Source organism: Dromaius novaehollandiae, chromosome 27 (assembly GCF_036370855.1).
Source record: "Dromaius novaehollandiae isolate bDroNov1 chromosome 27, bDroNov1.hap1, whole genome shotgun sequence".
NCBI classification, from domain to species: domain Eukaryota; kingdom Metazoa; phylum Chordata; class Aves; order Casuariiformes; family Dromaiidae; genus Dromaius; species Dromaius novaehollandiae.
In genome coordinates, this window is record NC_088124.1 from 6715738 (window position 1) to 6738281 (window position 22544).

Here is a 22544-nt window from a genome sequence, read left to right on the forward strand (position 1 = left end):
GTCTTCATAGTGGCTTACTCTCTCCACTCATCTAAATTATACTTATTTGCATTCTCATCTCTTTAATCCAGCTCTGGCTACAGAACAAGGTTTTTCATTAGCGAAGTGTGCAATGTCTTGAAGCTTTTGCTCTACCCGCAGTGTATTTATGGAAGAAGGTGTCCCCTAACTGAAGTGGCATGTAAATTAGTCTTGACAGCGTGAGCATTCCACAAAACCCGGGTAATTCTCTAATTCCTCTGCAGATGGCTTCTAAGCCAAATGGTGTTGACGTGGTCTTGTCAGCGTTTCTGCAGCACTGCCTGCATGTGATGTTGATGAGACTATTTAATATAGCCTTGCTAGCAATGCTAGAATCACTTAGGAGCCAAGATAACACAACACATTGACAAACTGTCTCTTCTGTGCTTATTAGGGTGAAAAAAAAAGGGTAAGTTGTAGTAATGGTAAGTACTCATTAAAGACGTGTGTCATTTTTAGAACAGTGCTGCTCTGCTGTCAAGCTAGCAGGTGCTGCCCTCCTGAGGCAAAACACAAAGCTAATGCAAAGATTTGCAGGATGCTGAAGCCAGTTTTTGTGCTTCTATGCTAAAAAAGTCTTTAATTACAAAACAGGACTAACGCCATATGGGCTTGATCTTCCAGCATTGTTTGTTTTTGTTTGTTTTTGTGCCCTGGTCTGTTGTAGTGTTTTGCTTACAAGTAAGCTTGAGAAACTTACTTGGTTTAATATTTCTCCTTGATACTTGAAATTTTTCGTTTTAGCAATGCACAATTAATATCCTACTTCAAGTTTTGGGAAGAAAAGTTTCTTGAAAATAAGCCAAAGGGCTTATAGCCTGCCTCATGCTAGTGTTGAGGAATTGCAGTACCCCCAGCATTAAACAGTAACACAGCCAGTGTTGTTTAATACTTCTATCTTCAGGGACTGAAATCACAACTTAAATTTTTAGTGTGTGAATGATTTCAACTAGCTTTTACATTTTATATTAGCTTTACCAGCACATACCTGATCAGGGGCTACTGTCTCCGTTCCTGCATGGGAGTTGGAGCAGTGGGGTCAGCCAGACAGACCAGTGGGCTCTGTGTACCTGCACTGCCCTGAAACTTAGATAAGTACTTTGCTGAAGTGGCATACTAAACTGAAGGCTTTGCTGGATCTAGCCTCCGGGGATATTAAAACTGAGATGCAATACATAACATATATCCTCTGACCCAGATACAAACTCTGTGATTGAACGTAAGGTGAAAAATACTACAGAAGTGGCTGAGTAAAACTTGCATCCAGTTACAAATGAAAACTATGATTTATTTAAAAACTGCCATTTTTCAGACATCCATCCATCTGTTTCACAAACAGCACAAGACCTGTTTCAGTTTTCAGTATGCTATCAGAGGTCCGTAACAGGTAACAATTTTTGTTTTGTGGAAGGGTAGTTTGAGGAAATCTGTCAGTTTTCATAACCATTTACCTTGCCCTTATAATACACTGCTCTAGATCAGGAACTTTGTTCAGTGAACAACTGAATGATACTGGAATTCAGAGGAGCAAACTAGGTTTGAGAAGACTACGAGAACACCACAAACTGGAAAAGCTTAATCTGCCTAAAAATTAATTGTGGGTGCTGCATAATTTGTATCTTTCAAAATACAGGTTTTCAGAGATGAGCACACTGGAAGTGGCTTACATTTCCTTTAGTGGTGCTAGCATGCTAAATAAACAGAGGTAACATTCACTTTAATAGCATTTTCTTTGTTTCACTAGTCGGGACCAACTTTTATTGGTCTAGGGCATGTTAACTCTGACCAAGCCAGACCTAGAGCAGTGGCAATGCATGCAGAGCAACTGTATACCATGTTCCAGGGAAACAGTTTAGTTTGAGAGAAGTTAAAGTGGTATATTACAAAAAAACACCTCTAAGGTGTTGTGCAGTCAGTTTTGGGGATTAGGGGAATGTACGGGGTCCCCCCATCTTCAGCACAAAATGCCACTCATCACAAGTGCATAATGAGTTGCCTTATATCACTAAGCAGAGTCTGGTTATAGGAGCAAACAAATGAAAATTGAAGTCCTTAGTCCAGTTTTTCCCTTATATAAACTCCTGTTCAAAAGTTTTTAATACTTCAATAAATGTCTTCAGCACAGAGGAGTGGAGACAGTGTCAAACAGCACAGCAACTATTAACTTCTCTTGGCTTTCAGCATTCTACAGAACAGCCCCTTGAGCTGCCCTCAGCTTCAAGCCAACACTGAATATTGCACATCCTAGTATTTCAGTGTCTGTACCACTGAAGCACAAAGCTGCTTAACCACAGGGCTGCATTCTGGATCCTTAGCATACAGCATACAAGATTCCTCCCACTGAGCGCTGGTATTCTTAAATACGCATCAGTGGAGCAGAAGCACACGGTGCTTACTGGGGATCCATGCTAGCAGACAGCTGAGACCAACCCTCTCCCTGCATGCTGCATTGAGGATGACAGTAGAGCCTTTCTACTCTTTTCAATGCTAAGGCAAGTTGTCTTGCACAGTTGGAAGGGTCAATTTATGCTGTTAATCTCCCAACAGCAAAAACCTTGGTGCAGGTAAGGCCCTCACATTCAGCTAACTATGGCAAGAGGGTTGTCTTAACCTCCCCAAATAATTTGTTTCTATTACTTCTTGAACTGAGGGAAGAATCAATTTTTATTACACCTAATTGCCTGTCTCTCCAAGACTCCTCTGTGTCTGAAGTCAGTATTTTTCTGTGCAACATACTGAAGTCTTATCACAGGTGAAGCCAGACTGCTGAGGAGAAGGTAAAGCCTGTTCTGTAATGAACTTGTGTCTAATTCACAAGTACTACAAGAACCTTTTTTGACCACAAGCTTGAAGGTAGACAACAGACCATACCCAGTCTGGTTCACAAACAGCTTTGACTTCAGCAGAATCAAAGTAACACCAGGAAGGAATTTGGACCAATAAGTTTATAAAACTATTCTTTTACACAGTTGATTCCAGAAGCTTCACCAGTTGGTAGTGGTACGTTGTGATGTAAAACCTGATGATCCCATCCAACTGTAGTGAGCAAGGCATTGTCTGAAGGAGACCACGATAAGCCTTTTACAAAGTCTCGATGAGAACGGTTTCTGAACCTGGAAAACAGGAACACTCCATTAGGCATAAGCATCATCACTAAGAGTGTTTATGGGCTTGCGCTGCTTCCTAACTTCCAAACTGCTATTGTGTTAGGATGATGCTCCTCCATTTAACAAGTGTTTTTATCTTTCCCTCAGTATGTAGATAAACAGTTAATTTAATTGAAGTCAGTAAGACAGCTGCAATAGATGCATTCTGTCTAGTACTTACACCTCTGAAAGGTTTGAGTCAAGAACAGCTACTGAACAGTCTTCACTGATTGAAGCCAGGAAGGGTGAACTAGGGAACAGAGATGAGACTGGTGTTAGAGCAATCAAATACATGAAAGTTTCTTAAGAAAAAAACTGGGAAAACTGTAAGTCTTACTGAGTCAGACCCAGGTTACAGTGAATTAACAGACACCAAATCTTGTGGAAATATTTTTGTTTTCATCATTATTTGATAGGATGCCAGCATGCTAAGCAAGAACATTCTATCAGTCTCTGAAAACAGGTAATCCTTCCTCTCAGCACAGAAGTGACTGACTGCCACAGCGAGTGGGTAAATTCTGAATGTTACACACTTCTGGTCAAAACATAGGCATTGTTTGCTGTTCCTCACCACTGATCCTCATCTACAGAAAGCCCAAAACTAATAATCCCCTTTGTTTTACCCTAAGAACCAACAAGGCCTACAAGCATGTACAGTCATACACTTTATGGCAGCATCTCAGACAGTACCTGTGTGTAGAAAATGCAAACCCCGTGATACTTCGGGTGTGCACAGCAGAGCTGAGGGCAGAATCAGGCTTCTTTGTGTCTACTAGTGCAACTGTCCCATTTTCATCACCTTTGAGAGTCAGAAGGAATGAGGTTATTAGTAAAGCTGTCATGTGAAAACAGAGACCTCGATTTGTCTAGTGCTAGTTGGACAATGAGATTGCTTCTTACCCAAAGCAAAGATGTCACTTTTGTGTGGATGCCACATGACTGAGGTAGGGAGGTAACTACAGGCACTGCAAACTGTAAGTAAATTGGTATGAGTGCAAAGAGGATGGTCAGTGCAAGATATTCCTACAGTATCTCAATTAGCACTGCTACTGCACTAAGACACTTAAAAGTGTATTTTATTTTTGTGAAATTGTTAATTTCTTTAGCTTTTACTATTTTTTTTATTCACATTAGGCTGAAGTTAGGCATAAATGAAGTCAAGCATAAAACAATGCATTCCTTCCCCCAGACTCGCACACAAGCAGTGACTGCATACAGAAGCATACCAATTCGAGTAGCTGGTTTGGGGCATCTGGTGTCCCAGAGTAAAGTTCTGCTGTCCTGCAAATCCAAAGCGAATGAAAAGGTTTTTATAATTTCTTTGCAGCAGAGGGAAGCATAAACTTTCAGATGCGCTGTCATACCACCACTGACCCACATTCAAACCCGCACCATCTCTCTTTATATTTAAAATGATGCTGCCGTTAATGACAAGTTAGTTCCTTCAGTCATCCCCAGAACAGACAAATCTACAGACAGAGCTACGCACTCCCCCATTTTAATACAAACCTGCATAAATCAGCTCGGTAAACTGATCAACATACTCATCAGACTGGAACATTTAAAGAACATATATGGACACAGAATATAACACTATAGGTGGTTTAGCAATAAGTGTACTTAACTGTACAAATTTAAAGTTAAATCTCATTTATATCAGGTAGATTTAGACAGAGAATTAGCTTTACCTCAGCACAGGACAGGAACATAGTGTCCTTACCAGGACAGGAAGCCACACATGTCACTGAACCGGAGTGAGCTACCAAAAGCACAAAAGGATAAAGAGGCTGAAAGACTGCATCCAACCTTCCTGCATATTCCCAATGCTTAACCACATAATAGGGAAAAGGGACCCAGCAACTCTTGAGGCCTAGCAGCATAACAAACAAGCAAGGTATGGCTGAAGCCTCCATTTCCTCTGCTGTGACTAGAGAGGACAGATCTCCTGAGATGTCATCCTATATCTCCAGTGAGCTCTTTTCAAAATAAACACGTGATCAAATACAACTCCAAGAAAGATTTCAGCCTAGAAGAAATACTGTAAAATACACTTAGAAATACACCCCAGAAAAACATATAGTTGTGCTAGAAGCATCACAGACAGGCCAGTGTTAAATCACGCTATCCACTGTTTGGCCTAAGGGAAATAAGCAGTGATGCTGCAGGACTGGACGCTGCACGTTCCACCTGCCAGACACCAGGAAGAGCAAGATGAACGAGCCAGCGTGACACCCACCTCTGTAGGAGTGCAGCACAGTTTGTTGTGGGAGATCCCAAACTTTCACACTGCGGATAAAAGCAAGCTGTTAGGAAGAGCGATGGAGAAATCACTTGGAGCAGGAACAGCAGAGCAAGGGGCACTAACCAGAAGTCTCTGCTGCCGCTGACAGCCGTGGTGCTGTTAGCAAGAACACTCACTGTCGTCACAATGTCATCGTGCTCATATTTACAGAATTTATTCACTATGAGGGTTTCGTTTTCATCCAGCTCCCAGAGCTCCACAGCACCTGGAAGAGAGATGGTGAGATCGACTTCACCAGGAGCGGGGGCCACCGGCAGCCCCAGCGCCCGGTCCCCCTCACTCGAGAGGTCCCCCTCGCTTCAGGGAATGGGGACAGCGGCTGAACAAGGCTGCCCCGGGCACCTGGAGAGGTGCCCTCAGCACGCTGCGAGCCCGGGGAGCTCTGCGAGGCTCAGGCCTGGGGGCCGAGACCCCCCCAGCCCCCAGGAGCAGGGCCAAGACCCCCCCAGCCCCACAGCGGGGTCCCCCAGCCCCCAGGAGTGGGGCCAAGACCCCCCCAGCCCCACAACGGGTCCCCCCCATCCCCCAGGAGGGGGGCCAAGACCCCTCCCACCCCACAGCGGGGTGCCACCAGCCCCCAGGAGCGGGACCAGGACCCCCCCGGCCCCACAGCGGGGTCCCCCAGCCCCCAGGAGCGGGGTGCTCTCGGGGCCCCCGCGCTTACCGGAGTCGGAGGCCACCAGGATGCCCTTGTCGGCCACCCAGCGCAGGTCGGCGACGCCCGCCTCGGTCTGGACGCCGGCCGTGCAGAAGCCCTCGCTGGGGGCGCGGCGGGGGTCGGCGAAGACCCAGAGGGAGCCGGCCCAGCAGCGCCCGCTGAGCGCGGAGGCGCCCAGCAGCAGCGCCCCGTCTGCGGGAGGGACACGGGGGGGGTCAGCGGGTGGGGGGGGGTGAGCGCCGCCGCCCCCCGCCCGCCCTCAGGCCGCGGCCCGCTACCTGCGCGGTAGTGCGCGCCCTCCAGGTGGCGCTCCATGCAGGCGGGCGCGTTGGGCGGGATGTTCCACTCGGGCCCCGCGCCGGCGTCGGGCCCGGGACCCTCCTCCTCCTCCTCCGCCGGCGGGGGCGGCGGCTGCTCGGGCGGCGGCGGCTCCTCCATGGCGGCGCGCGAGACCCCGGGCCGGCGGCGGCGCCCCACGTGCTCCCGGGCCGCCCCGCGCCGCCGCCTCTCGCGAGAGCCCGCGAGACTCCCCGCCCCACTCCGGGCCCCGCCGCGCCTCTCACGAGAGCTTGTGAGACACTCCCCCTCCCGCTCCAGGGAGCGGCTCCGCCTCTCGCGAGAGCTTGTGAGACTCTTCTCGCTCTCCACTCCCCAGAGCAGCGGCTGGTCTCGCGAGAGCCCACGAGACTCCCCGCCCCTTCTCGCCCTCCACTCCAGAGAGCGGCGGCAGCGCATGTCGCGAGACTCCCCGCCCCTCTCCGGGTGGTGGCGGTGCGTCTCGCGAGAGCCCCTGGGACTTCCCGCCCCGCCCCGGGCAGCAGGGGTGCGCGTCTCGCGAGAGCTGGCGGCGGCGGCGCCATCTTGGTGGGGCGGCGGGTTGCGGTCACCGGGACACGGAGGGTCGTTGGTTGCTGCGCCGTCTCCGCGATGCTCTCCCGCCTCGTCCTCCGCGCCGGTGAGCCGGGCGGGAGCGGCCCCGGTTCCCTGCGGGGCGGGCGGGTGGTTGCGGGGAGTGGGGGTCCTGCCTGGGTTCTGTGCTGACGCGCTCTCTGCCCCTCTCGCCCCGCAGCCCCGGCCGCGCTGAAGAGCCTGCCGCCTCCTTTCCCGGCGGGGTGAGTACCGCGGGGCCACCCCGGGCTCGCGGCGGGCGGCATGGGGCCCTCGGCCGGGGGCGGCAGGGCTTTGACCTCCGGCTTGGGCCTCCGGTGCGCCGGGGCCGCCGCTGGGCTGGCTGTTCCCTGCGAGCCATCGCCTGTCCTTTCTGAGGAGGCCTCGATAGCGTCGCTTTTTGAGCCCTTTGCTCTCTTAAACTACGTCCTTCGGTGCTTTTGCGGTTATATTTCCAGTTAACCTTGTAGATCTATAGAATAGCTGATGTTGGCAGGCTCCTTGAGGTTATCCAGTCCCGCCCCCTTCTTCAGAGCGAGGCTTTCTAACCAATAACTGTATCACAAAAGATGTGCTTCAGCTTCACCCAAGGGTTTTGTTTTGTTTTGTTTTGTTTTTTCCAAGAAACTTAATGGAATCTTTCTCATTATTAATAGCATATTGTACACCAAAAGAGCACTTCATGCAAGTCAGCAATGCTTGGCTCCTGTTCCACCTCTGCCTGAGAAAGGAGGAGAAGTACGTTATGGTTTGATCCCTGAGGAGTTCTTCCAGTTTCTTTACCCTAAAACGGGAGTCACAGGTTAATATATATATATATATATATATGTATGGTTTTTCTTAGTGTGTGTTTGGTTATGCTTACTTAGTTCTGTCCACAGTTAGTAGCTGGTAAATAGGTAGAATATTAGGGAAAGGGCTGGCTTTTCTTTGGTGAGCATCTTGGATGTGTGGAAAGCGAGGTGCTTAATTTGGCATGAGAGGAAGTGCAATTCTTTTATTTTGTTAAATGCTTGATTCTACAAGATAAATTATTTTTTGAGGCACCCAGAACCTTTCAGTTTTATTCTTGTGCTTTAAAGAAAGGTTAAAAGCATAGCATGGGCTTGAAAGAGAAAGATTTATTTGCCTGCTAGCTCTCAAAACCTTTAAGCAGAGACTTTTGCCTGTTTTGGAATGAGCAGAAGCTGCAAATCCTGTTGAAGGTGTAACTTGCTTCTACATCTGGTGAGCATCCTTGCTGTACCCATTTTTGTGGTGGTGTTGGGTTTGTATTCTTGGTCATGGTAAAAGAGAATAGTTCCTGTTCTTGTTGTATGTCTTAAACTATCTACCTCTTTTCCTTTGGTGTTTGACTTGAATAAGCATGTTTATACTACATACCAATAATGCTGCTTCATATATTTTTTTTTTAGGACCTTATATGTTGGGAACTGGACTCCTGCTTTACTTTCTCTCTAAAGAAATCTACATAGTCAACCATGAGACTGTTGCAGCTGCCTGCATATTGTCAGTCTTGATTTATGGCATAAAAAAATATGGGTCTGATGTAGCAGCTTTTGCTGACAAACTTAATGAGGTAAGAAAAGAAACCATAATTAACTTTGTACTGATAATTCTAATTAATCTGCTTAAATATTAAAAAATACTGTGTTCAAAATCTGTGCCTGATGTCTTCGGAACAATGCTTAAATAAGGTATGTTATAATTTTGTGTCAATATTGCTACGTGAGTCTTCAAAAATAAAAACATTCTATGTCAACACAAGTACTTAGTGGAATGACTTTTTTTTTTAAGTAAGATCAATTGTGAACCATAAGTTTTCTGTCTTGCCAACTTTTAACCTCAAACCTGACACAATCTGGCTTGCAAAAACAGTTCTCAAATTGTAATGGAGAATTTTGAAAATTAGTTATAGCATACTTGTTTTCCTTGCATCTTACTTTCATTCTGAAATATGTGTGTATGTATATATATACACACACATTTATATTACATTTATTCATATATATTACATATGTATAGTATGTGTGTGTATATGTATTATTTATAATCGTCTTCTAGGAGAAAGTTGCTACAGCTTTAGCCGTGAAAAATGATGCAATTAAAGATCTTGAGACTGCAATTGAACAGGAGAAGAAGGAACAGTGGAGGGTTGAAGGCCGTAGTTATCTCTTTGATGCCAAGCGGGTATGCATATCTAGCCCTACTGTCAATTTTTATTGCTGTCTTCACTACATGATCCTCTTAGATTACTAACAAGTAACAAACCATTTGCAATGTGTATATTGCAGATTTGTCCATTTTTACCATCTGATATAATGATTTTTGTTATAGAGCTGTGTTCTGTTGCTGTTCCATAACTTTGCCAAGCCAAACATTAACCAGTTGGTATCATCCTTTGTGTGTAGAATAATATCGCAATGCTGCTAGAAGCTAACTACCGAGAAAGATTGCTGACAGTGTACAATGAAGTAAAGAAGAGGTTGGACTATCAAGTGGCTATGCAGCTTTTAAAGCGTCAGAAAGAACAAGATCACATGATTCAGTGGGTAGAGAAAAACGTTGTTCAGAGCATCACACCTCAGCAGGTGCTTCATTTGTTTTTGTATGCTTTACATTTTAGTCTGTAAAAATACTTGCTGTCCCATGCTTCTGGCTTAAGCCAGAAGATGCTAAATAATCTCTTGGTGACTTCCAAGTTGAGCCGAGATGCATTCCTACTGCTGAGTAAAAGCTAATATGTCCAGTTATTGGGTACCAGATGCTGCTGGTGACTTGAGCTAGAACCATTCAAGTTGTTTGTCCTTCAAGCATAGTGCTAAGCTTGTAATAAAACATGTAGCTAACAGATCAGGGAAGTTGCTTGTCAAATTCTCCATGTAAGATTTCAGCGGTTTAGGATTTACAGATGGACTTTAGATGTCCTTTCTCTAATGAACAAACCTGAGAACAAGAAAACAATTGTTCCCAGCACTGCTTGCTGATGCTTTAATGAAAGCCGTTGTTTGGATTTGAATCTCTGAATTCATGAATCACAATAATATCCCTTTTAGTCTCTGCCTCATTTCACTGGTCCAAAGAGAAGATCCAAAGTTCATTAGAATGTATGTCTTGCTTATTTAAATATCTTTCGCCAAGTCTGTCATCTTAAAGTTGTTTTCTTTTCTTTTGCAGCAGAAGGATAGTATCGCAAAGTGCATTTTAGACCTGAAAGCGTTATCGAAGAGCGCACAGATGACAGTGTAACCATGCAGCATCTGATTCCATAGACTTGTGTCTTCTATGACTTATTGTTGGAAACTGTATGATTCTAGTGCTTAATTAAAAAACTCTATTGTCCTTGACTTGCAGTAGTAATGCTGATTTCCTTTTTGCATTTGTACTAGATTGGTCTCTGATAAACAAACCACTGTAGTTGGAGAAAGAAGTGGCGGATTATTTATAACTGCTGTATGTGCAGTTCTCTATGGTTCCTGGTTTGGTCATGAACATATCAGAGTTGAGAGAGAGGACTGAGTTAGTGGAATTTTTCACTGTGGTGCTAAAAGAGTGACCGTTTTTTGTTAAGTATCTGTGTTTGTAACAATTGTTAAGGTGTTTTAAAAACAAAATGAGTGCTAGTGCTCCCATTCACCTAGTCAGTGAACTGTCCAAGACTTGGAGATAATCAGGATGGATGTCCTCTGCTTTTTCAAACAGGAAAAAAAAAACCAAGCAATCTTCTATAACAGAACTTCAGGTCAAGGCAAAAGCATCTTCCTTTTCTACAGAAAAGAGGATGTTGCAGGCAGGAAATGTATTAAAAACTAGCTGAAAACTTACCTTCGATTGAAGTCACCAGTATAAATTTAAAACAATGAAATGGATAAGCTTGCCCTTGAGGATTTTTTCTGGGAAAAGCTTGCTCTTTATCATGTGTAGCAAGGAATGAATATTGATGATTAGTATGACAACACACTGCCTATGGCTTGCTTATTTATTTGGAAAACTTTTTTCCCACAAGGATGGTGTTACATCTCAGATATGTGTCCCCACAAAACAAAGCGCTTAAATACATGTAATTTCATCCTTTCTACATTGGGAAGTGATTTATTTAGTAATTTTTTCTGACTTAAGTAAGCAACTAGCATATGCTTAAATGCTTTGTTATGTAGGTTGGTACTACGTTAAGAGAATACCTGTTTTTAGTGGAGCTGGTAAACTCGCTCATGTTTTTAAAGATTTTCCTCTTCTAATACACAAGCTCAGCGAAAAGGGTATTCTTCAGTTCATAGGTAAGAATCTTAAAAGCAAAGGTAAACTAACTTCTTAAGCTGATGTTGACTTTTTTTTTAACGTGTAACAGTTCCTGACAATACAGAGTTTTTTCGTATTGTTTCCTCTTTTTTTAAAAAAAAAAAAAAAAAAAAGGAGAAGAGAAAAAGAAACTGAAGTTGCAGAACTTCCACACTTGCATAACCCAATGTTTGAATGGTATTTGAGTTCTAACAAGCTAGTTAGTCAGAGGTTCTCTTCACAAAGCAAGCGGTTATTCTGGTGATAAGGCTTCAGAAGTTTTCTACTGTTGTATGGGCAGCAGTTTTCATGGTGTGAGGTAAGATGAAGCTTTTATCGTTTATTGCAACTATTTTTATTACTGCAAACACAGTACACTTGGCTCAGGAAACTCAGGTTCTATAAGTTTGACTTTTCTGGAATGTGGGCAACAATGCTTAGCAAATGACATGCAGTAGAAAAAGATGATTGCAATGGTAAGAACAAGATGTTTAGTTTCATGTTGTTGTTAGGCACACTTTATTCGCAATGTGCTGTTTGCAAGTCATATTATGAGAGGAATACCAGGGAGGTAATTTTACAATAAACTAACAGTTCCCTATCTTTAAGGTCCACTAAGGTGGCACCTCCAAATACTTTTTTGTGTTGCTGATGTAACCTTGGGTCGGGTGGGGGGGAGGAACTTAAAAAAGAGACTTTTTGTCAAAACTGTTTCAGATTGTGAAAACTTCCATTAAGTTCTCTCTTCTAGCAGCTGCAAAAATAATAGTCAGATATTTAATGTATTCCATCCTTTTGAGAGATGGCAGCATGTTCATCAAAGTGCAGGGAACGTGCATGCACACGCACAGGAGCAAGATGTTAGGAACTAGGATTCACACTTGCTGACTAGTTGCCAGGTTTGTTTCAGTGGGCTTTGTGCAAATTTGTTGTGTATGGCTTGCACGTAGCTTGTAAGGTAAGGAAGTGGGGAGACAAAGAGGGATAAGATACCAAAAACACTGATAGAGACCACAGAGTCCATGGATTAGATGAGGGTGTTATGTTTGTGTTGCTCTAATGTAAAACTTGTAGAAAAGGGAGCTTATCTATAGTCTGTGTCATTTTCTCAATTCCGTGTATTTATGTGCGTAAACTTAACCTTCTTCCTCCTTCCTTCTGTAGCTTCTCTTATTGTTCATTAGTGTCTGGAGAGAATGGGAGTTTCTTTCTCACGATCTGATGCAGGTATCTTCTTTAAGGAATATTTGTAGATCCAATGTTCTTGATTAAGTTTGTGTTGTCCTGACTCAAAAAGGGCTGCTGGGGGGGTAACTTAATAGATGTATGAGTTTGGGAAAGTGCTGCATAACTGCATGACTTTCTAAGCTGAAAAAAATAAGTGATTGTTTGACAACAGCTTTAGTGTTTTCATTTTCATCTGTCTGACAGAAAAATGTTATATTTGTATTAATATTTACTTGCATCCTGTGTCAGTAATTCTTAAATAGAAACATGTCTCTGGCTAAGTCACTTGCAGTTTTAATGGACAAATTAACACATTTTAAGAAACTATTTTAATTTTTTCTATTCACTTCTAGTTGCACAAGAACCTATTCCTGCTGCTGTCACTGTGCATACCACTGTATATACCTCTACTGCTGACTCACGAGCTTCAGAAGCCAAATGCTTTATTGATAAGTAAATGCTACACCTTTATTTCCTGACTTCAAACATAAGAGTGCCTTGAGACTGCAGACCCCTCCTCTAAGGGCGGTGTTGTGTAATACATTTTGTGTCTCTGATTTTTGAAAGGTTGCTTAGAATTTCCTGTGCACTAGATACTTCATATTGATGCTTAATGCAGATAAGCACCTTTTTGTCTCATGGGGATAGGAATAAATGGTGTACTATATCTCAATTTTTGGTGAATGTGAGAACTACAGTTTCTTTAGCATTTCTGTAAAAAAAAAAAAAAAAAAAAAAAAAATATGGTGGTTCTGACACACTTTTTCTCTGCATCAACAGCGCTGAGATAGTCTACATGTTACTAGCCTTTATCTCTGGCATCCTGTCAAGTGCTCTGGTTTTTGCAGTCATCTACCTCATCAGAAAAAGTAAGTGAGACAATAGAGGGAATAACAGGGGCAAGACAATGGTTTATTCAAACTTGGTGGCAGAGAAGAGATTGTGCTGCACATCTTAGGCATCAAATATGTATGGTGCTAAGTTTCCATGTTCTTCCTGCTGAATCTTATAGCAGAGCTGGTTTGTTGTAGAGTTCTTGTTTTCCTTAAAATAACTGATGTAGTATTATACCTTTAGAAATATGCTGAGGTTATGACCGCTTGAATAGATCGTTGAAGTGTCCATCATTCTTGTCAGTAACTTTTCATAAATCACCCTTGACTTTGCAGCATTGTCCCCAGTAATCGGGTTCAAAGGACAAGATTCATAAGGGGCTGTTTACACAGAAGAACTAACCGTAGCGCTGGTGTGTGTGTTTGTGTGTGGGAGGGTGTTTTTTTTTTTTTTATTCCTAGCACTGTCCATATTTGATCCTGGTTTAGCTGCTTCATGCAGGCAGGTTGGGATTCAAGCTCCCTTTTGCTTGGGCTGCCAAACTACTCACTTTGCAGTGAAGTTTTTTGAGGACTTCAAGTATTAGGTGCAGTAAGGTACACCTAATAGGGTGTGCTTCAGGACTGACTGCCTTCTAATTTCCTTGGCTGAGCTTTCCATGGTGATTTGAGAGGTAGCTCCACAACTAACTGGCAGAGAAAGCATCACACATGATTCCATTTGCCATGATAAAAATGACCTATCACCAGAGAGGAAAACAAAAACAGTAGTTGAACTGTCTTGCATCCAGGACAGACTAACCCACTGGGTACTAATTGCTCTGTAGCTCTGCAATTAAAGCATCCCAGTCCTAAGTTCTGACAGGCAGCAGATGTTCTGTTTTTTTGCCTTTGAAATGGTGGCTATTGCAGGGAGGGGCTGTGTTGACTAAAGACTTGCTATCTTTTAAATAAATGAGACTGCAACAATAAAAAGAAGAGCTGATGAGGATAAGCTGCCTACCTTTTCCACCCAGCTGATACTGATCCACAGTATTTCCTCGGTTACTCTTTGTCTCCCCAGTTCCTTACCTTATAAGCTATGTGTAAGGCATACACCCTTTGGGTGGTGCCACTATGCTGTGCCACTTCTGCACCTCTCTTGCACTGCCGTCTCCAAACATATAAGTAGATGGTTGAGATTAGTATCTCTCTCTCCTCCCTAGAGCATAAGGGACCCCAAGAAAATTTACAGAAGCAAGCTCCCACACAGACAGCGTGCGAGGCATCTGCTGGAAACATCCAGGTAAATGTCAAAACTGTTCTTGTATTTCTAATGCTTTCTACAAAGATTTCAATTTTTTGATGAATGGTAAATACTAATTTGGAGGTGAGAAAAGAGGCTTGCTCTTGCGGACTCAAATGTTAGTCATCAGGTCTTTTGACTGTTTACCCTTTGAAGCAGAAAGTACTTCTTTTGCATCCCAGACTTCAGTCTGTGTTTGTAGCAGTCCCAGGCGTTGCCTGAGGAAGCAGCTAGGAGGAAGGATAGATATTCTGTCAAGGGGCTCAAATGCCACATTCTCCACGTATTCCAAGGGCTCTAGGGCTAAACCAAACCACTGATTAGGCAGATTAGGGGTGATTTTTTTAAAGGGTAGGCTTTTGCATTTTTCCTTCATGAAATTGATTCTTTGGAATCCCTTAATACTGAGTGTTTTTGCAAGATCCTGGGCTAGACTAACAATTTGTCTGATCCAGCGTAGTATTTACTAGATTTCCCATGTTCAAGGACAGGCTGTGACCGCTCATGGTGTGTATCACTGAAAACAAAATTAAAGGTGGGAAATTCATGCTGAAATGTAATATTCATGTTTTCTCTAATCCTTGCAGCTTCTCTCACAGCCCCAGAATGAGGTTACCTACACCAGTCTGGTCTTCCAGCAGAGTCCAGCACCGATGACTGTGTGATAAGGCTTCTAGTGAAATCAGGATGCTTTCACTCTCTGCACATGAAATGCTACTGGAAGTGTTGTATCAAAGCATAGAGTGCTCTAAGAAATGGTGCCAACATTGCAGTATGTAACGTCAGCTATTTTTATAGCTATAAGGGAGAGTTAATGCCTTCTATTGCAGCTGCTTGCCAACACTTGTGGACAAACCATTGACTTTTTATACCTTATTTCTTCATCTGTAAAAATGCCAATGAGTCCTTGCAATGCACTTGTAATGTTTCCTTTTGTGTTTCTTCTATTGCTTTGAAGCAGAACTAAAACAGGAAAATGTTTTTCTCTCTGTACATATCTGTGCCCTTATGTTTCCCTGTTTGGTTACTGGCTACAGGGTTTTTGACCTTTTTTGATTGCCAGGTGCTCTGTGCTCCGATTAATTTTTCTGCTCAATGAAGCTATGATAATAAAATCTTTTTATGCAAACTTCTGCTTCCCGAGTGGGTCACAAGAAAAAAAACTCCCAACTTTGTCTCTTTTAGAGTGTTATTACATGCTGATATGCATGATCATAGTGTGACAGTCAAAACTTGTGGAAACGTTGGTTTATGGCATTCTAAGTATTTTGGAAGAAGTTTTAAAATCATTCCTTTTCAGAGGATATGGAATAAGTTACCACTGGTAATTTGGTCTTTGCAGCCATAGAGAAGCCTTGCTTCTCTGCACATTCATGTGTGCATACTTGTGTAGTTCAGAGTCTGAGGCAGTACAATGCTCTATCCATCAAACAACACATTTGTAAGAGCTGAAACTGCTCAAATCTCCTGACACCTCAGCCCTCTTAAATTCTGAGACCTCCTTGCTTCTGGCACCCAAGAACACCAGATCTTTGAAAATAGTTCAGATGATTGTTGAAGTGCTACTGTAACTGTGTCTCTAGAGAAATTTTTCAGGCAGGACAAACGTCTTGGGTCATGCAGCTTCCTGTGTGCTCCAGCAGAAGTCAATACGCATAAGGGACTGGAGAGAAGCTCCCAAAGAAGAGAGACTAAATGTCCACTTGATGGCAGCAAAAAGTCACAGGTGGGCAGCTCTATTTAGCTCAGTTTAGATTTAATGCTTTATTTTGCCAGCAACCGGGTAGCAGAGCACTGGCTTCACCTCTTTTGGATCAGCCAGTAGCTGTTCTGCCTTCTTGATTTCAGTAGTTGATGGAAGTTCAGGAGACCACTGAAAACTAGATTTACCAACACTTTACACTCTAAAATCTGTCTTGAAGGGTGTTATGAGTGAGACTGCTGACCATTTATAGGGTTAGGAATAGAACTTGTTGTCTTTATTTTTCTGTATCTGCTCTCATCTCGATCATGGCTGCTTCTCCAAGCACTATTTAATGGAGAAAATACTTTATTATTCCTCCAAATCTGCAGCTACTTAGGGGTTCGTGAGGGACAATTGTGGTTGGGTCACTTTTTTTTTTTAAGTTTAAAATTAATAAAAATGTTCCTATTTGCTGCTTGACAGTAACTGAGAAATAAGTACATTCCCTTCTTGTGTTAAATGCAAGTGCAAGACAAAGTGACTCACCGCAGACCCCCCGCCCCGACTATTAATGAGACCAGCTAGGATGTTGGGTTTTTCATGTAGATGTTTCTTCATTGTGAATTGCACTAAGCTTTAGTACAACCATTTCATGTACTTTATGAAGTTTTGCCAAGTGGAGGATAATAATTTGGTATCTTGCTAGACTGTGGGCTGACAAAGAGCTACCTGCTTTGTGGCTACTCTGAGCTGAGTTTGGCAGGCACTTTGGAGGGTCTGAATGACACTTGGTTTCCCCTTTGTTGTGTGGCTGTTAACCAGACTCAGACTCGTACCAGAGCATCTGTCTATCTCTTGCTTTCCCACACCAGGAGCTCCGTATAGCTATATTTAGTTTTTAAAGGATAGTTAAACTATATTTGAAGATGAATAAAGTCACATACTGGCTGTCCTAGTGTTTTTTTCCAGCAGCCAGTTCTTTTTTTTATAGGCTACTAGAGAGGTTTGGGGCAACTCTGTCTGCTAATCAGAATAAAAGAAGCTTTTTGTGTCCTCTGTTTCTCTATTTTGGCTCTCACATTTTCACTAATTCAGTAGGTTTCTGAGATCAGGGCTTTCAAATGTTGATGTATTTGTGGGCTTCCTAGAGACAGGTTTGCATGGCAGGAGTTTGCAGGGTAAAGTGCCTGGGTACAAGAAAGTGCAGTACAAATTGTCTGCCTTTGGGAGGGTGGATGGAAATGACTCATGGTCAAACTGTGCTTTGAAGGGTGTATGGACAGTGGTGTCCTAGGATAGTCCCTGACATTTTGGAATTGATCATCTGGTTGCAGTGTTAAAAAGATGTATTATTAGAGCTAGGGTGATAATGCTGAAATGACTGTTGGACTGTGCTTCTCTCAGCCAGCAATGAGTCTGCATCAGTTACCTCTCACAGGAGCACATTAAATCCTTTGGTCTTCCTCTGTGAAATGTGTGTACACAAAACCAGCTAGTATGCGACTTTATTCATCGTCAGTACAGTCTAAGCATTACTGAGTGAGTCTGTCTGGTTTGTGTCTAGGGCTGAATGGCAAAAGCATCTCCAGGTTAACCGCTAGAAGTGAGAACCAGGGCCCTACTCTTCTGTGAAAATCCTCCAGGCAGCACCACCACCTGCGGAGCAAATGGGAGTTTTCCATGGCAGGATTCAAGGCACAGACTGCAAGCCTGTAACAGAAGCCAGGTGAGGAGCCATCTGCCTCGGCAGGCTTGGGGCACCTCTCCTTACCTTTGTGGAAGGCAGGCTAGCTCCAGCTGTGGTGAGTCCCTCCCTTTCTGAGTCACACGTGGGCAGGTCACCTGGCATACCCTCTCCGGGGGGGAGCAGCTTTGGTCCGTCTGCTGAGATTATTGTCCTCTGCAGCTTTACTTCAGAAGGCAGAGCAACTTCCTCTGCTTTTAGTCTTCTCTTTTTTTTTTTTTCTTGTTTTCTCCACTCTCCTTTATCATTGTGATCTGTTCACTTGGAGTTTGTCCAGCAGCCTGCTGGGAAGTCGGTCCTGTGCTGTTCCCTGCTTTCTTGCTTTCTAAAAAAATGCGTACGCAGTTTGTGCATCATTCTGAGGAGTCATTTTCTGACATTTAGGTGGAGCCTACTTCCTCTAGTGAAAGCAGTTTCATCAACTGATCAGGAGAGATTATGGAGCAAAACTCTGATGTACTTTTGCAGTGACTTCCTTTACTGGCCTGTTTATTAATAGGGTTGAACTGAGTAACAGGGCAGAGTTACTCTATGGCAAAGATCGCATCAGATAAAAAATTGAGATGTCTGATCTTATTTGGAGGAGCAGAAGACAACACTTCTCCTAAGTGCCTTCTGAGATAGATAAAGCAGAATGTCCCCCCCTTCTGCTTTTCTTGACCCCTTTTATTATTTAAAATTGGAGTTAAAAAAGACCCTTGCCTTTAATGACCTATTTTTATCTTGACCCATGTTCCCTAAAAACAGACTGCGCAAGCTATGGTGCGATATTTACTGTAATTTCTAAGCAGGGTAACTACTGAAGCAGTGTGGGGGTCTCATGCAGGCTACTTTTTTAATTGTTGAGAGAGAAGAGTAGCTTTAATTCATATGAACTCAAATACTATCCTTCATGAAAATGAGACAGCACCAATTGCAGCATGAGTTGCCAAGACGCAAATTTACCGTCTAAACTGACAGAAAGAAAAGGTGTAAAACTATTCAGTGAAGACATGCCTGGGTTGCTAACTGCTGTATTATTAACAACAAAGAAAATAGATTTATCCTGTTTTCCAAGAGACCTAGCCAACAGTCCTTATAAAAAAGGACAAAATTTGCCTTGACTGTCTTCTTTTCTATTTTGAAATGATTTAATAAAAAGACATACATGCATACATATGTGTGTGTATGTATTATATGTATAAATACATATGTATGACATACTTTCAGATACAGTTCAGAGTAATCTTCAGTTTTGTAACACGTTGTTGCAAAAAGAGAAACTTTTCACCGGGTTTACAAAGGTTTGGATTAGAGCAGATGACCCTCAGTTGCAGCAAACGATGATTAATTCAGGTGTTAGGAAAACAATTTGTGGTTATAGGGTGAGTTAAGCATGGGAATATGTTGTGTGGGAGGAATCTCTACCATGGGTGGCTTTTAGTAACAAATTAGGAAAATATGTCATTGGTGGTTTAGGGACAGTTGATTCTACCCTGGGTCAGGGAGTTAGGAGTGATGTCATTAGTTTATTTTTTATGACAGACATAATCGCCTCCTTCCAGCAGGCTACCCTCTTTTCAGTATATCTTATTACAGAATAACTTCGATGTGTTCTTGTGGCACCTCCGCTTGTGTCTGGTGCACTGTGAGGTCAATTTTGCAGGCTTCTGGGGTGAGCTCTGGGCTGATTTCAAAGCAGTGACAGACTCCCAGCTGGCAGGAACTCCCGCAGAAAAGGGATCCACCAAAGTCAGTTCAGCTGCTGGCCTTTCTGCTGAGCCGATCAGCACTGGGACCAGCTGGGAGGGTAGTTTCACAATGCCGTTGTTCCTCTGCAGGTGGAGGTGTTACACAAGATGCTATAGTTTCATGAGACATGCAGGTGCCACTGGAGCAAAAGGTTTGGGGAAGTTGGGCTGTGTGATAGCAAAGGGCCTACAGCTGGACAGAAAGAGACACCAAGACTGTAACAAAAAGACTTGTCAGTCTCTACTTAAAATCAGAAAGTAGCAAGCATTGGTCCTTAGCAGCCAAACACAGATCTGAGGTAGGGGACCGGAGCAAAAAATCTCTGCCTTGTTACCAGTGCTCAGGGTCACCAGCCTACCAAATAACACTCAAGCCAGTAAATAAACCACAGAAGGTCCTGTGAAATGAAGATACTTGCCTGGAAGATCTGGGCTTGGTACAGCAATCACTGAGCAGAATTCTCTGGGGTATACTTGTGCAGGAGATCATAAATGATCCTTTTAGGCTTAATGTCAAATGTGCATCAGACTGAGTAAGAGGAGCTTGCCCTTATCATAAAACAGTTTGTCTAAAAGAGCGGGTAGATGAAGCAGAGCACATATTTTCCCATGAGTTTCTTAGTGAAGCAAAGCTTTTTATCAACAGTCTGGTATACACGGACAGTTCAGCATTCAGTCTTGATCTATAGCTGTTAGTCTGTAGTTTGCTCTGTAAGAACAACTGTTTTTTTGCACAGCATATGAGTCTTTAAAATTAAAAGGTATGTGTTTTTGAACTTCTTTATCTTGCAAGCATAGACAATGGGATTCATGGCAGAATTGGCATGGGACAACAGGATTCCCAAGTACATCAAATACTGGGGGATCTGCAATTTGGGGTAAAAATAGGAAATGCAGTTTATAATGCATAGGGGCAACCAGGATATTGCAAACAGGAAGAGAACAAGGGCTAAAGATTTGGCTGTCTTGAACTCCTGCCCATAAAATGCTCGTGCCACTTTCACGTTGGTTGTACCTTGACTAAGCTTTGTCCGAATGATATAAAAGATTTCAGCATACAGAGCACACATGATGGTCAGAGGGACAAGGGTCCATGTGAAGAAGCCAAAATACACCATGTAATCCATCCTCATCACAGAGACAAATCGACACTTGAGCAGGTCTGAGTTTCTGAGTGCTCTCCTGTTCCATCCAAACATGGGGACTAATCCTGCCAGCACAGACAAAGACCAGCACAAACCCAGTGCCAACAAAATTCTTCTCTCTGTAGTGATTATTTTATATCTGTTGGGGAAGAAAACCCAGGTCACATTAAACAGAAGTGTTTGGAATAGTTGAGGACAGGTTCAAGAACTCACGTGTTCAAATACTGCAGGTTCTTTAGGGCAAACTGCAGCATTAACTTCCTTTTCTTGGGAAGAAAAATCTTATCTTGAGATGAGCCATAACTCTTTATTCACAACAGTTACTTTGCAGAATCTGTATAAGGTGAACTATGCTTAACCCCCCCTCTTTTCTTGTGATTTTGTCTGTTTTCAGCTATTTCGTTTCTCGTTTCATTATGATCTCACTGTGCCTCTTGACTGGGTATTATTTGTATTTCCACTATTAGCAGTTCTCTGTTATTTCTCAACTTCCTTGGATGTACTTTACCCTTTATACTTCGTTTATATCATTTGTAAGACCACGTTGTTCTTTCACTCTTCAATCTATAGATCCCTTCTGCATTAAAAAAAAAATCACCCCTTTGATGTTTGAGGTTATGCTTTGGGTTTCTACCTTGCATACACTTTTCCTTTCAAATATAAAAGGTGTGAGCATCTTTTTAAGTTAGCCCTTAGTAAGGTTTTGTTACTTCCATATTTTCAGCCAAAGCAACTATGAATCATATTTAAATGACTAAGTGAACCTCAGAGATATCTGTAGTACTCTGAGCATACAGCACAATAAGCAAAATGCCTGAAGAATTAAGCTGTTTGATCACAGTCGCATCCTGTGGCCAGATTCTGATGAGCAGTTACCTTGGCCACCCGCATCGCACAAACAGGTCTCACTCTCTGCGCCACGTGACAACGGCAGACAAGTTCAGACCCAGGACAGGCGCGCAGTCCCTGCTCTAGCTCGCCCACCTCAGGTGGGCTTTTACGGATAGGCATTTTCTTCATCCTCAAATGCACGTGTAGGGCCCGTGTTAGGGAAGGGCCAGGTTAGGGAGGAAAGAGCGAAGGTAGCACCTGGGGCGGGTGCTGAGGAAGGGGTGAGGAAAGGGTGGAGGGACGAGGCCGGCGGGCGGCCGGAGCAGCAGCGCGGCTCACCTGGTGGGCAGCTTCACTCTCAGGTACCTGTCGACTGCGATGGCCAGGAGGGACAGGATGGACGCGTTGGTAAAAATCACCATTAGACAGCACAAGAACAGGCAGGTGTAGAAGTGGATGCTGATCCCCAGGCTCACCACGATGGCCAGGGGCATGACGAGGATGCCGACCGCGATGTCGGCCAGGGCCAGGGAACCGATGAAGTACAGAGTGGTGTTCCGAAAAGCCGGGTTCAGCTTCACCACCCAGATCACCAGGATGTTACCCAAAGTGGCAAACAAAGCGATCAAGGACTCGGTACCAATGTAGATCCCATCCAGGCTGCTCAGCACCACGCTGCTGTTGGGCATGGCGAACAGCCAGAAGTGCTCCTGCCTTGGGCTCGAGGTGCAGAAGGGAGCATGAGAGCGAAGGAACTTGCGTGAAGATCGTC

At 43.6% G+C, this 22544-nt stretch overlaps 3 protein-coding genes across 3 annotated transcripts; 1 reads left to right on the top strand and 2 right to left on the bottom strand.

Moving 5' to 3' along the window:
• Positions 1 to 1288: 1288 nt before the first annotated feature.
• On the bottom strand, positions 1289 to 6882 carry WDR77 (WD repeat domain 77). The gene is made up of 10 exons (XM_026111973.2): positions 6406 to 6882; positions 6134 to 6319; positions 5533 to 5674; positions 5404 to 5453; positions 4856 to 4926; positions 4394 to 4448; positions 4068 to 4139; positions 3858 to 3966; positions 3349 to 3417; positions 1289 to 3134 (listed from the first exon to the last, which is right to left on the bottom strand). Exons 1-10 carry the CDS (start codon positions 6860 to 6862, stop codon positions 2975 to 2977), a joined length of 1371 nt encoding a protein of 456 aa, XP_025967758.2. The 5' UTR covers positions 6863 to 6882; the 3' UTR covers positions 1289 to 2974.
• Positions 6883 to 6924: 42 nt separating this feature from the next.
• ATP5PB (ATP synthase peripheral stalk-membrane subunit b) lies at positions 6925 to 10362 on the top strand. The gene is made up of 7 exons (XM_026111788.2): positions 6925 to 7082; positions 7197 to 7239; positions 7672 to 7817; positions 8431 to 8594; positions 9080 to 9205; positions 9427 to 9606; positions 10193 to 10362. Exons 1-7 carry the CDS (start codon positions 7055 to 7057, stop codon positions 10262 to 10264), a joined length of 759 nt encoding a protein of 252 aa, XP_025967573.1. The 5' UTR covers positions 6925 to 7054; the 3' UTR covers positions 10265 to 10362.
• Positions 10363 to 20488: 10126 nt separating this feature from the next.
• LOC112990199 (adenosine receptor A3-like) lies at positions 20489 to 22461 on the bottom strand. The gene is made up of 2 exons (XM_026111787.2): positions 22112 to 22461; positions 20489 to 21080 (listed from the first exon to the last, which is right to left on the bottom strand). Exons 1-2 carry the CDS (start codon positions 22459 to 22461, stop codon positions 20489 to 20491), a joined length of 942 nt encoding a protein of 313 aa, XP_025967572.2.
• Between the last annotated feature and the right edge of the window lie 83 nt (positions 22462 to 22544).

What these genes read in the sequence shown, in the direction of transcription:
- LOC112990199 (XM_026111787.2), bottom strand. Translation starts at nt 22,461, where the DNA reads ATGCCCAACAGCAGCGTGGTGCTGAGCAGCCTGGATGGGATCTACATT. An exon ending in AGAGTGAAGCTGCCCACCAG is followed by an intron (nt 21,081 to 22,111) that starts GTGAGCCGCGCT and finishes CTTCCCCAACAG; the next exon opens with ATATAAAATAATCACTACAG.
- WDR77 (XM_026111973.2), bottom strand. Translation starts at nt 6,862, where the DNA reads ATGCGCTGCCGCCGCTCTCTGGAGTGGAGGGCGAGAAGGGGCGGGGAG. An exon ending in AGCGGCAGCAGAGACTTCTG is followed by an intron (nt 5,454 to 5,532) that starts GTTAGTGCCCCT and finishes TTTTATCCGCAG; the next exon opens with TGTGAAAGTTTGGGATCTCC. An exon ending in TGTTCCTGTCCTGTGCTGAG is followed by an intron (nt 4,449 to 4,855) that starts GTAAAGCTAATT and finishes TTGGATTTGCAG; the next exon opens with GACAGCAGAACTTTACTCTG.
- ATP5PB (XM_026111788.2), top strand. Translation starts at nt 7,055, where the DNA reads ATGCTCTCCCGCCTCGTCCTCCGCGCCG. An exon ending in CCGCCTCGTCCTCCGCGCCG is followed by an intron (nt 7,083 to 7,196) that starts GTGAGCCGGGCG and finishes CTCGCCCCGCAG; the next exon opens with CCCCGGCCGCGCTGAAGAGC. An exon ending in CCGCCTCCTTTCCCGGCGGG is followed by an intron (nt 7,240 to 7,671) that starts GTGAGTACCGCG and finishes CATTATTAATAG; the next exon opens with CATATTGTACACCAAAAGAG.